At 40.4% G+C, this 14,903-nt stretch overlaps 1 protein-coding gene across 1 annotated transcript; it reads right to left on the reverse strand.

Annotated features, from left to right (window-relative positions):
- Nucleotides 1-983: 983 nt before the first annotated feature.
- On the reverse strand, nt 984-12,878 carry sgl (UDP-glucose 6-dehydrogenase sgl). Its single transcript, XM_028305256.1, has 2 exons — nt 11,259-12,878; nt 984-1,327 (listed from the first exon to the last, which is right to left on the reverse strand). The coding sequence occupies exon 1, from the start codon at nt 12,716-12,718 to the stop codon at nt 11,270-11,272; it is 1,449 nt and encodes a 482-aa protein (XP_028161057.1). The 5' UTR covers nt 12,719-12,878; the 3' UTR covers nt 984-1,327; nt 11,259-11,269.
- Nucleotides 12,879-14,903: the final 2,025 nt, after the last annotated feature.

Raw genomic sequence — 14,903 nt, forward strand, 5'->3', positions numbered from 1 at the left:
CCGTCAGTTCTGCGTACTATGTGCCATGCCCGTTACCACTTCAGCTTGCTAATTCTAAAAATTCCATCGCTAGATGAAATCACACATGCTTTTTTCGTGATGTAACGATTCTGTGGCAAATCCACAATAACCTATTCTAACAAATTAATTTAATGTACTGATTAATATCTTAATAGATATAATTAATAGATTAATTAACGTATGTATGTCTAATCCCTATCACAGGATATACAACGTGTTTAATGCGTGATATTAACAAAACAGTTCTCAGACAAGAATGGTTAAAATATTATTTATCAGAACGCTAGGGATGTTTTTGCTCAATATAGCTCACCAGGCTGTATCGCATTAACCGTGATAGCTACACAGTTGAAATTTTCACAGATGATGTATTTCTGTTGCCGCTATAACTACAAAATACTAAAAATGGAATAAATTAAATTGTTAAGGGGGCTCCCATATAACAAACGTGGCTTTTCTGCCGTTTTTAGCTCGATATTAATAACGGAAACAGGTAGACGCTTGATATACTCACTTTAAAAAGAAATAATTGAATTTAAATAAAAAAATTAGAGGGGCTCTTATACAACAACAAAATTGTCGTATGGTACCCTTCGCCAGACGTGCGACTCGCACTTGGCAGGTTTTTCCCTTTCTTTTTGAGAATTTAAGTACCTAGGTATTATCTTGGAGTAAATACGTCACCGTATTATACTTTTATTATCGACGCTAATCCATAATCGATTGTTATCATAGCAAATTGCTATGCTGTGTTTTTTAAATACTCATTAAGATATCGTGTTTCATTTCGCATGTGGCTTTTTTGACGATAAATGGGCAAAAAATTACTACATATTGTGCTAGAGTCAAATAATAGATCGTTTCATCCACGAAGACGCGCCCCACCATTCTTCCGCTAATGTTTGAGTGTTATCGGTATACGCTAAATCATCCATGAGTGCACACGCACACTACAATAATGCCTTACGGATTGCTCGGATCAAACTCCCCGCACCCCGCGCGACCGAGACCAAACATTGGTGGGGCGCGTCCGAGTGGTATGTTTACAGTTGATCCATAGGCAACGATCAATAAAATCAAATTGTTTTTAAATTGTTTCTGTATGCCCTAGCGCAGACCTAAAGCCAGATTGTAAAAAATATGTTGAATTACTTATTCTCTAATTGAACAATAGTATAAAAAATTACTGGATTATGTTTTAAGCTTATCTTACACAGTAAATTCTCTTAATAATACTATTTTTAAGTAAAACTACTTAACAGTACTTGATTTGTGATTTTTCTTGCGACTCCGTTTGCTAGAGTACCTGGAAAACAAAGAAAAAATTGTCAGAAAAGATAATTAAAATTTATTATACAATTAACAAGATACAAAATAAAGTAAAAGATAAGAAAACAATGAAACAATAATATCAGATGCCAACAATCAGCCAATCACTGTGCAGTGTTCCGTAATTCCCAAGTTAAAAGTAAAAAAAAAAGTAATATAGGTAGGTACAAAGCCAAAGTACGCTTTTAAAAAGCACTTTTACACGTCCCAGTATTAACCCTACCACTGCTTCGGGACAATAAACATTATGGTAAAGTCGAATTTAGAATGAGTGGAGTTCAAATACGTTCACAAGTACAGACAGCAGTCATCCACCCATCGGGCACAGAATCTTAAAAATATGTCAAGGTCATAAATTTGGAATGAATGAAGCATCAAACAAAATATTACGTTAAAAGCATTTCAAGTAGTTTCATTTATAAGAGGAAACGAAGTATTTATTTTTAACACAGGATGGATTCGCGGACTCAAGTGTTTACACGCAGGGAAATACCTAGTTATCCACACCCCACTTGTTATCATCTGACGCATTGAAAACACTCGTACAGCGTCAAATGGTTCGTGACACCCATCATAATTTCAGCCACAGGACGTCCACTGCTGAACATAGGCCTCCCCCAATGACATCCACATCGCACGGTCATGCCATCCAACGCCTTCCTGCTACCTTTATCAGGTCGTCGTTCGGTGGACCGAGGTGTTGACCTCCACTCAAGAACCTTGCTGCCCCATCGGCTGTCAGTTCTGCGTACTGTGTGCCCTGCCCATTGCCACTTCAGCTTAATCCGTCGGGCACCCAAAGCGGCCAAAAAGTTTCAATCTTCATCCATCATTTACTTCGAACTCCTCTTATGTTCTTCTGATTAATTTTGTTGCCGGTCCAATGACAGTTTAACTTTCCACCTGGACAAACTTGGCCTTCACTGGTTGGGTTATTGGCGGTCAAGCTGTAGATCCTGGCTACACAGGAGTTGCAGCGGTGGGAACGAGAGGTGGGAATAGTCCCGTATTCCAATGTAACAAAGACGTGTTGCGATCTTTTTGGCTACTTTGGGTGTCACAAACAATTTGACGAAGACTGTGCGTCGCCTCTTACGACATATACGGGAAGAGATTGGTTCTATTCCACTGAAAGAGTGGTGGTTCTATACTATTCTATCAAGTGATAGAAAGCGAAAATTGATTATGTATTGTTAAACCATACAGGAACGTTTCAATCACGAAAGCGTTTCACACGCACGTATCACGTTTCACGGTTGACGAAGAAATCACTGATTTTACACGACAGCACCAGGAGGGTTATGTTTTTTGCAATTTTTTTAAGTTTTTAAATATTAACCCGACGGATTCTTGTCCATTTGCAACAGAACAATTCGTCACAATGTAAAGAATGAGTAAATTCGTCACACTTCATACATTTTTGTGCTAATTTAATGTCTTTAAGTGCTTTATGACGAATTTACTTTCAATGTATAAAACTTAAAAAAGTGTGACGAATATTTTTTAAAACTTAAATAAGTCAAATTTTCTAAGGTGGGGATCAAACGGATTTTCCCAATGTCTTAGTAGCTCAGATGGTGAAAGCAGTCGCCCGACAAACGAAAGGTCGTGGGTTCGATTCCCACTTTAGTTCGATTTTTTAGTTTGAGATGCGACTTAACCTTAGCTACGCCCGTATTCACAAACATTAGTATGAGGTCTCACAGTGCGCGTCGACGCATAGGGTGATAGACGAACCAATCACAGAGCTCTATTCAACGCTGTGAGTTCCATTTGTTGCTTCACTTAGGCAAGCATTGTTTGTGAATACGGGGGTTAATAAATATGTGACGAATGAGTGCCAATTATTGCCAACCCTAACAATTATTTAAGGTCAATGGATCTCAAGTGAGTAGGTAATCAATATTAATCGATGCATTACTCATAATAAATAAATACCAGATTCTTAGGCGATTACTGCACGGACATCACCGATTTAATTAATGTGTGTACTGTGTTGTCATGGTGTGGTGTGTGTGTGTGTGCTATAATGTGATGTTTTAGAGAAGGCGCACTGGCGCACACCGTTGATTTTTCGTCGGCTGATAGTTTAGTCGGGCTGTTGATCAGTAAGGGCATGTATGGGAGTGCGCACACTACGCCGATTCGATTTGGCCGATTCTTCATACAATTTGAAATCGGGCACATCTATCGGCCAACTAAAAATCAACGGTGTGTGCCTACTCTTAATTTTGTTTTTAGCTGATCGAGTGAAGAAGTATTATGTTGAATAAATTGAATTCCATTGGTTCGCTGTTTTCTAAATGATATAATTAAAAAACCATAATTTTAAGAGCTAATTGACTAAAATGAGTCTTCTTGCGATTTGGTCCACAGAGCAACCAGTTTTTTTGGGGGTCTAGTTTATGTTTGGTAGGGTACCGCAGGCATAATGACCGTGACAAAACCAAAAATTCGGCAAGCTCCTGCCTTCACCTTGGCGCATCACGAAGTGGCGTCATCGACAATAAACGTGATATGAAAACTAATTACACAGTTAATTACTAGCCAAATGTTTCCTCTTGACGAGGGTTAACCTTCAGAAAGCTGCCATTTGTCAGTTCATTTATTGGGCCGAGCAGTTAGGGTTAGGTTAAAGTAATATCGGTACGTATAAAAGCGCTTTTTAAAAGCCTGTTTGTAGTAAATAAATTACTTTTATGACTTTATTCTTCTTCTTTTCGTGTCGACAACAAACCTACACAGTGTCAGCCCAAAACACCGCCACAAGAGTGGCGTTGTCAGCAGCACTCATCAAATCCTCCTGAGTGCAGGTGCTTGGACAAGGGCACTGAGGGCACGACATCAGATGAATCATCGACTGGGGAACAAAACCGCACCTGCACTTCATGTTTAAGCCATCCTAGAATGACTTTATTTAGTCAAAATCACGACACACTAAATACATGACCTAATTCCACCAGCCCCCTTCCATCAGACGCAGGTTAGCGTACCATCCCTACATTGTCGACATTCCACCAGCTCGCACTAAGCGTTTCGATGACTCTTTTATAATGCGAACAGCTAGGGACTGGAATTCGCTGCCTGCTGCGAGTGAATAGGAAATTACAGCAGATTATATACCATCCTAGATTGCATCTCACTTTTACATCAGGTCCGAGACGGTCATATGCCTGCCTTATTCTGCATAAAAAAACAACACAACAAGTTCATATTTTATGAACCACCACAAGATGTGACATACGCCTGTATTCACAAACGATGCTTGCTTAAGTGAATTAGCAAATCGCACAGCATTGAATAGAGCTCTGTGATTGGTTGAGACTGTGAGACCTCATAGTAATGTTTGTGAATACTCATAGAAGCTACAGGCGCTTCATTATAGGATGTTTGTAACCTCTCATTATTTAGATCCCTCGGAACCGGTTTTCACTTCAAACATCTACATCATACGTCTTTTTTGCAGGCAAAGGCAGATCAATGACCTTAGAAGCGATGTGTGTACGTGACTATTCCCACCTCTCGGTCCCACCGCNGTGTGTGTGTGTGTGCTTTAATGTGATGTTTTAATTTTGTCTTCAGCCGATCGAGTGAAGGAGGATTCCTTTAGCCGCTTGATTTTCTGAGTGATAGAATTAAAAGATATTTTGTTTTCAAACTCATATTTTCTCAATTCTCACAAAGACCGCCGCGCCGATTAGAAAAAATCATGTTTTATTTTTATTTAGAAGGTCACTGGATGCGGTCTGTGATCAGGTCAGGTCAAAGTGCCTATCGCCGTTTCAGCCGAAAGACGTCCACAGCTGGACAAAGGCCTCACCCAAGTATTTTCACAAAGACCGGTCCTGCGCCGCCTGCATCCAGGCACCTCCCTAAATACCTAAAGTACCTATAATCATACATTATGTGGACTCCATTCTGACCTTGACTGCACTTTGACTTGGCCGTAGACCGCATCCAGTGTGACAAATCCTTATTAAGAGAAAAAATCATATACCAGCCACACCGTGACTGACCTGGCACCTGGCAACTTTCTGAAGGTTAAATTGAAAGAGGAAACATTTGGCTAGTAATTATCTTTGTAATTAGTCTTCATATCACGTTTATTGGCGATGACGCGACTTCGTGATGCGCCAAGGTGAAGGCAAGAGGTATGGCTTGCTGAATTATTGTTTGTATCATGGTCATAAAATCAAAATCAAAATTGTTTATTCAGTTTCGACCACAAGTGGCACTTATGAACGTCAAATATAAAAAACAAAAGGTAGCCCTTATGGGGCACTTTACATGTCTCCTTATCTTTTGGGCCCCACCAGCGCTTCGAGACAAACATATGGCAAGTGCTGAGAAGAAACGCCGGAACAAACTCATATGTCCGATAGTAATCGCCTGACTAAACAAAATTAGCATTATTTGTATAGACTAATTAAATTCGTTCGCTCGTTTCAGCCAAATGACGTCCACTGCTGGACAAAGGCCTCCCCCAAGGTTTTCCACAATGAACGGTCCTGCGCTGCCCGCATCCAGGCTCCTCCCGCGACCTTTACCAGATCGTCGGTCCACCTAGTAGGAGGCCTGCCCACGCTACGTCTTCCAGCCCGAACACACAAAAAACGGCCCCTAGTCCCCAGCGGCCCCACTATTCCGGACCACGGTAACGGTGGGGCAAGTGGTACGAAGAATCACCGGGGGATGCCAAGCTACCAACACCGACGATCTGAAACGTGGTCGCTTACTATGGGCCTCATAAAACTCATTTATTTTTGCAAATAGGCTTTTAAAAAGCACTTTTACACGTCCCAGTATTAACCCTACCACTGCTTCGGGACAATAAATGGGCCAGTGCTGAGGAGAAGCAGCGCAAGAAACTCTCACTATTGTCAGCCTCAGGGTTAACNAAAAAAAAAAAAAATGAGGAGATCTACAGGAAAATATCACATAGCCCGCAGAATGGCCACACCGAAAAGTGGCAGGGCTTTCCTCCCATTTTTCATTGCCTTCATCATCATCATCATCATCTCAGCCATAGGACGTCCACTGCTGAACATAGGCCACCCCCAATGCTTTCCACGTTGATCGATTGGTAGCGGCTTGCGTCCAGCGCTTCCCTGCTACTTTTACGATGTCGTCGGTCCATCTTGTAGGTGGACGTCTCACGCTGCGTTTTCCGGTACGCGGCCTCCACTCCACAACCTTGCTGCCCCATCGACCGTCAGTTCTGCGTACTATGTGCCCTGCCCACCGCTTAGTTTTGGAGTACCTATCATTATCATCAACATTTTTCACCATATTCAATAGAACCTTGAAAATAGGCTGACAAGGGTCAAGGTGACTGAGTTTCTTGCGTTGCTTCTTCTCAGCACTGGCCCATTTATTGTCCCGAAGCAGTGGTAGGGTTAATACTGGGACGTGTAAAAGCGCTTTTTAAAAGCAAAAAATAAATTACAAAAGCCTATTTGCAGAAAATAAATGACATTTGACTTTTTTGAGTCACAATCACAAAGACTGGTGTCATATTTTATGATCCATAAGACTTGACTTACCTGCAGAAGCTATAGGCGCTTCATTATAAGATGTTTGTAACCTCTCATTATTTAGACCCCTCGAAACCGGTTTTCACTTCAAACATCTACATAGTCTTTTTTGCAGGCAAAGGCAGATCAATGACCTTAGAGGCGATGTGTGTACGTGACTATTCCCACCTCTCGTTCCCACCGCTGCAACTCCTGTGTAGCCAGGATCTACAGCTTGACCGCCATAACCAGACCAGTGAAGGTCAAGTTTGTCCCGGGGGAAAGTTAAACGAATTTAATCAGAAGGACATACGAGGAGTTAGAAGTGAGAAGATGTGTGTAAGTAACGTTAGGTAAGTTCTATTTGCGTGATTGGTTCGTGTGTTACCAAGTGCGTCCACGCGCTCTGTGAGACCTCATAGTAATATTTGTGAATACGGGCGTTAATTTACAATAATGCTGTCTGACTCCGCTCATAGTATGTTATCGTAATTTCCGCTGATAATGACGGCGCGCGTAAAAAATAATTAGCACCATACATGTGTAGATAAAGCCATTGTATAGGAACGACACTGGACACTGGTGGACCGGAAAGGCCGCAAGGGTTCCGTAAAAAATATCCCACGTTTCGTGACCGACGTTGTTCGCTCGCACCGACTTGTTTACGCAAAAGGGAGGGGCAGGGCGTGCGGGCGGAGTAGTACGGGGGTTCCGCTAGGAAAAGTATAGTCAATTAGGGTTCCTTGGCAAAAAAAAATGGGAAACCCTGCCCTAGGGGTTAAATTTTACAAAATCCCGTCTTTGTGAGCACATGCAAAATTTGAGACTCCTAGCACTTGTAGTTTCTGAGATTTCGTAATGAGTGAGTCAGTCAGTGACCTTTCGCTTTTATAGATGCATGTGCATTCGATTTGCTGCTTTACTTAAGCAAGCATTGTTTGTGAATACGGGCGTAGAGCTCTTTAAGCTACGAGACGAGAATTTGGTCATTTTTTGTATTTTTTCTGCTTTGACGACTCCAATGTCAATATACACTTCTATTGTCAACTTACCTGCATTGTATTGTACCTTGATGGCACATCGGGCTATACGTTTTTGTTGAAAAATACCACTTATTTCAACTGCTTAAGGTATGTTATTGTTCTACCGTGATTGCCTTGATGTGCGCTCGCGCAAAGACAATAAATGTATGTCAAGGAGAGTTATATTAGTACAGTTCAAGTAATTGATTGTTAAACAACTATTTTATCACGTAGATATACTTAATTGAATGTCTAAGCAAACTGCTTGGTGGATTTTGATGAGAGAGATGTCATTTTTTGCAAATTGCAATTTTACTTTAACCCTAGCACTGCTTCGGGACAAATATGGGTCAGTGCTGAGAAGAAGCAGCGTCAGAAACTTATGCCCGTACTAACAAACATTACTACCAGGTCTCACAGTGCGCGTAGAAGCTCAGGGTCACACACGAACCAATCACAGAGCTCTATTCAACGCTGTGCGTTCGATTTGCTGCTTCACTTAAGCAAGCATCGTTTGTGAATACGGGCGTAAGACTGTACCTACCACACAGTGTTTAGTAACGGAGTAAAAACAGTTAATGACTGAATGAGCCTGCAAATCTCATAGTCGAAAATAACTAAAAACCCACTTTCTGCCACAGACATTGTAAATATTGTAATGTAAACATTTAACGTGGATTGGCTGAACTACTTCCTTTGTTTACTTACGTATTCACAAACGATGCTTGCTTAAGTGAAGCAGCAAATCGAATGCACAGCGTTGAATAGAGCTCTGTGATTGGTTCGTGTGTCACCCTGTGCGTCCACGCGCACTGTGAGACCTCATAGTAATGTTTGTGAATACGGGCGTTACTGTGCGTTTCTCAATAGAGAAATGTTTTTGTTGGATAATATTCATGAGGTGTTCAATTTTAGAAACATCTTTTCGTCCAAAATACCTAGTGCCTGAAGACGAAAGTCTACAACCAATGTGTGTTACCAGTGATGACTTATGGCTCGGAAACGCGGCCTCTCACTATAGGCCTTATACAGAAGCTCAAAGTTGCACAGCGTGCTATAGGAAGGGCTATGCTCGGTGTTTCTTTACGAGATCGAATCAGAAATGAGGAGATCCGTAAACAAACTTAAGTCGCTGACATAGCCCGACGGATTAGCAAGCTGAAGTGGCAGTGGGCAGGGCACATAATACGCAGAACTGACGACCGATGGGGCAACAAGGTTCTGGAGTGGAGGTCGCGCACCGGAAAGCGCAGCGTAGGACGTCCAACCACAAGGAGGATCGAAGACTTCATAAAGGTAGCAGGAAGGCGCTGGATGCAGGCCGCTACCAGCCGGTCATTGTATAAATCATTGGGGGAAGCGTATGTTCAGCAGTGGACGTCCTATGGCTGAAATGATGGATGATGATGAGACGTAGACACTTTTGAGTTCAGTTGCTTCCCAGTAGTTTCACAATACAACTTGGTTTCCTTCCCGTGATGGCGTGCCGTGGCGGTCGGTGCCAAATAGTGTCCGTTTGCGTAGCCTTTCAACGGGACTATTCCCACCTCTCGTCCCCACCGCTGCAACTCCTGTGTAGCCAGGATCTACAGCTTGACCGCGAACAACCCAACCAGTGAAGGTCAAGTTTGTCCCGGGGGAAAGTTTGTAGTATTTACCTAATCGGACGATGAAGTAGATTAAATATCACTCAGTCTAGCTCAAACTTATCTGGCTATCTAGTACTTACATGATAGCTTGATAATTTTACAATATGATTGCGTTTGTACATTTCGAGTAAATAACAATCTTTTACACAGATCGCCGCTAAGATAGTAAATGACTAATTGTTATCCGTGTGGTTTTGACAAAGCTATCAGAAACTTATCTGCCGGATAAACTACGTTTGGTATAACAAGGTCTTAGATTTAGGGCCGATTCGACCAAACTTTTATCCAAGAATAACTCATGGTATAACTGGCACATTGACAGTTTCAGAATCTATCTATCCCAACTAATATTATAAATGCGAAAGTAACTCTGTCTGTCTGTCTGTCTGTCTGTCTGTTACGCTTTCCCGCTTAAACGTCGCAACCGATTTTGATGAAATTTGGCACAGAGATAGTTTGAGTCCCGGGAAAGAACATAGGATAGTTTTTATCCCGGTTTTTGAAACAGGGACGCGCGCGATAAATTTTTTCTGTGACAGACAAAATTCCACGCGGGCGAAGCCGCGGGCGGAAAGCTAGTACTATATAATATTATAAATGCGAAAGTAACTCTGTCTGTCTCGCTTTCACGCCTAAACCACTAAAGTGATTTTCATGATATTTGGCATAGAGATAGTTTGAGCCCCGGGAAAGGACATAGGATAGTTTTTATCCCGGTTTTTGAAACAGGGACGCGCGCGATAAAGTTTTCTGTGACAGACAAAATTCCATGCTGGCGAAGCCGCGGGCGGAAAGCTAGTGGGAAATATATCAAAACTGACAATTTATTCTGAGATTAATATTTACTCTTGTTTGGTCGAATCCACCCTTAGCAGACTTCTGCTCTTTTTCCCCATCAATCTCTAATTTTCAAGTGACCCCTATGAAAAGAAAATTGATGGTGAAAACGGGCGATATCAACTCCTCGGAAAGGGATCAGCACCGTATCAACTTTCGCGAGCTGTCATCACCTTTCGCGCGTTGTCAACAGCGAAGCGAGGCGTTTACGGTGCGGATAAGTGTGCGTTGCAGTATGGAGTTTCATCAAAGAATACTGACCACCTCGAGTTGATACGGTTACGATCCGTTTCCGGGTTGCTAAGTGTGCTTCGTCTTTAAATTACAAATTGGATTTTAGCGTTTAATTATGTAGCTAATTATCCAGGAAGCCGCAACATTACATATTCAAGTGTATTTCAGTGTAATTTATTTTTCGTCAAATGACTACAGAGCTGTGTTTAGTTTTATTATCATTATAGGTATTTTATCAGCTACAGATCAAGGTCAAAAGTGGAGATTTACGAATTCCAATTTGGGTTTTACTAACTGCCTAACATTCTTACACGGAATAAAAAGCATAACCCTTCTTCTGGCGCAGTCGGGTATAAAAGTTATCACGGAGTTTGAGTCCCGGGAAAGGACATAGGATAGTTTTTATCCCGGTTTTTGAAACAGGGACGCGCGCGATAAAGATTTTCTGTGACAGAAATGAATATATCGTCTAGTACTGGACAAAGGCCTCCCCCAAGGATTTCCACAAAGACCAGTCCTGCGCCGCCCGCATCCAGGCACCTCCCGCGACCTTCACCAGATCGTCGGTCCACCTAGTGGGGTCTGCCTACACTATGTCTTCCGGCTTGTGGTCGCCTCTTTATGTTAACAAAAAATACAAAAAAATGACTTACCTAAGTTTATACTATGGCAACGTCTGACTCCCTTGAGCTCTGATGCTTCCAGTCCTGGACAACCGCTTGCCAATTGTCTGGACGTGGAAACCGATGTTCAACAACGCTTCATGATCCAGTATCTTCCTCCCATCGAATATGTACGCTGGCTTCATCATCACATCGTAGATCTTTTTGAAGTCTAACTCTTTAAATTCGTCCCATTCCGTACATAGTACTATAGCGTGAGCACCAGTGACTGCNGTGACTGCTGAGTAAGCTGAATCGTGGATTTCTATGTTTTTTCTAACCATCTCTGGCTCTGACGTCACTGATGGATGTGTGAGATCGTAGTAAATCTGCTCAATTTCTACTTTTGGGTCGTAAATGTGTAGTTTTGCTCCTTCATCGAGTAAAGTTTTTGATACGTAGATAGCTGGTGATTCTCTAGTGTCACCGGTATTCTTTTTGAATGAGAATCCTAGTATGGCTATGTTTTTGTCCGTTACTGTGTTGAATAAGGATTCTATGACTTTACGTGTGAACCGTGTTTTCTGGTAATCATTTAAATCGATCACTTGCTGCCAGTATGCTGCTACTTCTGGCAGGTTTAAACATTCACAAAGATAAATCAGGTTTAAGATGTCTTTTTGGAAGCAACTGCCACCGAAACCAATCGATGCTTCGAGGAACTTCGGTCCGATACGAGAATCCCGACCAACTGCTCGTGCTACTTCAGACACGTCTGCCCCAGTAGCCTCACAGACAGCGGACAACGAATTGATGCTCGATATTCTTTGTGCTAAAAATGCATTTGCTGCTAGCTTAGACAGTTCCGAACTCCACGTATTGGTTGTTAGTATATTCTTAGCTGGGATCCAGTGCTCGTACACCCAGCACAGCTCTTGAATAGCTTTCTGACCTTCCGGAGTGTCTTCCCCACCGATTAACACCCTTTCTGCTTCAACCAAGTCGACAATAGCCGTTCCTTCGGCCAAAAACTCAGGGTTAGACAGTATCTGATACTGTACACCAGGTTTGGTATTCGCACGAAGGATCTTCATGATGATTTCGGCAGCTTTCACTGGCACGGTGCTCTTTTCGACCACAATTTTGTTGCTTGTAGCCAGATCAGCTATCATACGGGCCGCCCCTTCTATGTATTTCAAATCTGCAGCCCTCCCTTTGCCATTTCCGAACGTTTTCGTCGGTGTGTTAACCGATATAAAGATCAAATCGGCCTCCTGTATCCCTTTCGCGATGTCAGTCGAAAAGAATAGGTTCTTACCTCGACATTTCTGCACTACCTCGTCCAACCCTGGCTCGTAAATTGGCAATTTCTCAGAATTCCACTGCCCTATTCGCTCTGCGCTCTTGTCGCACACAGTAACAGTAATATTCGGGCACTTTAGAGCTATAACACTGCACGTAGGCCCACCGACGTAACCCGCACCTAAACAACAGATTTTCTGTATCACCATTTTCACTTAAGACTTCTAAAAACTAAGCAGACGTTTCCTAAAACCGATTGGCGGAATCCGGCGACCGCGTAGCCTCAATAACGGAATGCATCTGATGGTAATTTATTAATTTAGCTGTATTCAACCAATCGCAATGCAAGATGAGAACGAGAAGTCAATGACATTTGAAACTGTAGTGATGTGTGTATGACAGCACTGATAATGGGAATGGGCTGATGAAGTATGGGAATAAATATTTGGGACAGTTTTCTATGAAAGACGAACTGAATATTAAAGATTGTTACTCCAGCCTAGTGCCTGCATGCCTGAAGAGGAGTATGTATGTCAGTTATAATTTAATTACATAGAGAGACTGCTCTCCTTTATCGATTGTGCGCTGTGCGCTCTGTCTATGCCTTATTGTTAAAAAGTTATAATAAAATTCAGTTGATTAAGTAATTACTATTTCATACATGAACTTTTATTATAATAATTATTATAATTATGTTCTTTCTTTAAATAATAAATTGTGACCATTGGGTGTTTTCTATGTATATATAAGTATGTTTAAATAAATCCGTGGTCTAGTATCCTTAATACAAGCTTTGCTTAGTTTGTTTGGGACTAGAAGCGCAGTGTAAAAAAATGTCCAAGGATATTTATTGATTTCCCACAGTACTGTAGTAAATGTCCCATCACTAGCGGTGTTGCAAAGTTAGCAATCTCGCAAAACGTTGGTAATTATTACGCAACGTTTACTTGGCAAATTCCATCTGCATAAATGCATTATGAATGTTAAATAAAATTATGTAGAAGTAGAAGTGACCCATTGAAACTTGCAAGCATGAACGCTTCTAGTGACTGATTTTATGCTTAAAATAAACAATCGAATTCTATCTTCAAATCATATATATACAGTGTGAGTCACGTTAAAGTGTACATATGAAAATAGATGAAACTAGACCTATTTTTATCGACAAAAAAGAGGACAATTTTTTTTGTGATTTTTTATAAATTTTTTATATAATTTTTTTTCTTCCAATTACTTATTGTAAAGAAAACGTAATAACTTTTAAACTAAGCGGTATATCCTGATAAAATAAAAACAGTAATAATGCTAAATAACAGGCAATAGAAAAAAATACATAAAATACACAAAACATGCCAACAAATAATAAAAAATGATACTTTTTGAAAAAAAAACTGCTTATAAATTCGTATTTTTTTGGTTATTTGATAATTTTCTCAAAAAAATGCCCCTATATAACTGGTGGTTTTTATTACATTTTATTATTTTCTATCGTATTATCTTTGTAAAACCAAAAATTGCATGTCTCTATCCCTATCACAACATTTGCTATGATCGTTTGAACAAAGGCTTGCCACAAAATTATTCTCCGCTACAGGTATTTTTTCAAAAAGTATCATTTTTTATTATTTGTTGGCATTTTTTGTGTCTTTTACGTATTTTTTTAGTATCGCCTGTTATTTAGCATTATTACTGTTTTTATTTTATCAGGATATACCGCTTAGTTTAAAAGTTATTACGTTTTCTTTACAATAAGTAATTGGAAGAAAAAAAATTGTATAAAAAATTAAAAAAAATCTCAAAAATGTTTTGATGTGTGTCGATAAAAATAGGTCTAGTTGTAGGCTTATTAGTTATATAAATAACATGGAAACGAATGGCACTATTTATAGGAGCAAGCAAAAACGGCAACAAACTTATCTGAGGAAAGTAAATCGCGAGGGGTTCAGTCAGTGGAAGATAGACAAATGGGACTTTTTGATCGAATCAAAAGTCAAATCCGTTGAAACTCCATACAAAAAAAGGCCTTTCGACCATCTTTCGACATTACATCTGTCACATTTTGCCACTTGTTTATAGGGGCAGAAAAATTAAGTGTGAAAAATTATGATTCAAAGTGGTAATTAAAAGTATTTACTGGCAACAATAAACTGTCAAAAATATATTTCATTCAGTTCTCGAAGACAGTGGAAGGCTTATTTGTTTTTAATTTAATGTGGAAAATCGGGTACTTGTTTCTATTTTTATAAAAGTTCAAGAAACATAATATTGTTAATTATCAAGTAGCTATAATTCCAAAGAATATTTTATTTATTTAAAGATTTTATAAATGAAAATTATGAAATGTCAATGTTTATTTACAAGAACGAGCTTCGTAAATACATTTTTTCCTTTATT

The sequence above is a fragment of the Ostrinia furnacalis genome, unplaced genomic scaffold (assembly GCF_004193835.3).
Source record: "Ostrinia furnacalis isolate ACB-3 unplaced genomic scaffold, ASM419383v2 OfSCF1649, whole genome shotgun sequence".
Classification (NCBI taxonomy): Eukaryota; Metazoa; Arthropoda; class Insecta; order Lepidoptera; family Crambidae; genus Ostrinia; species Ostrinia furnacalis.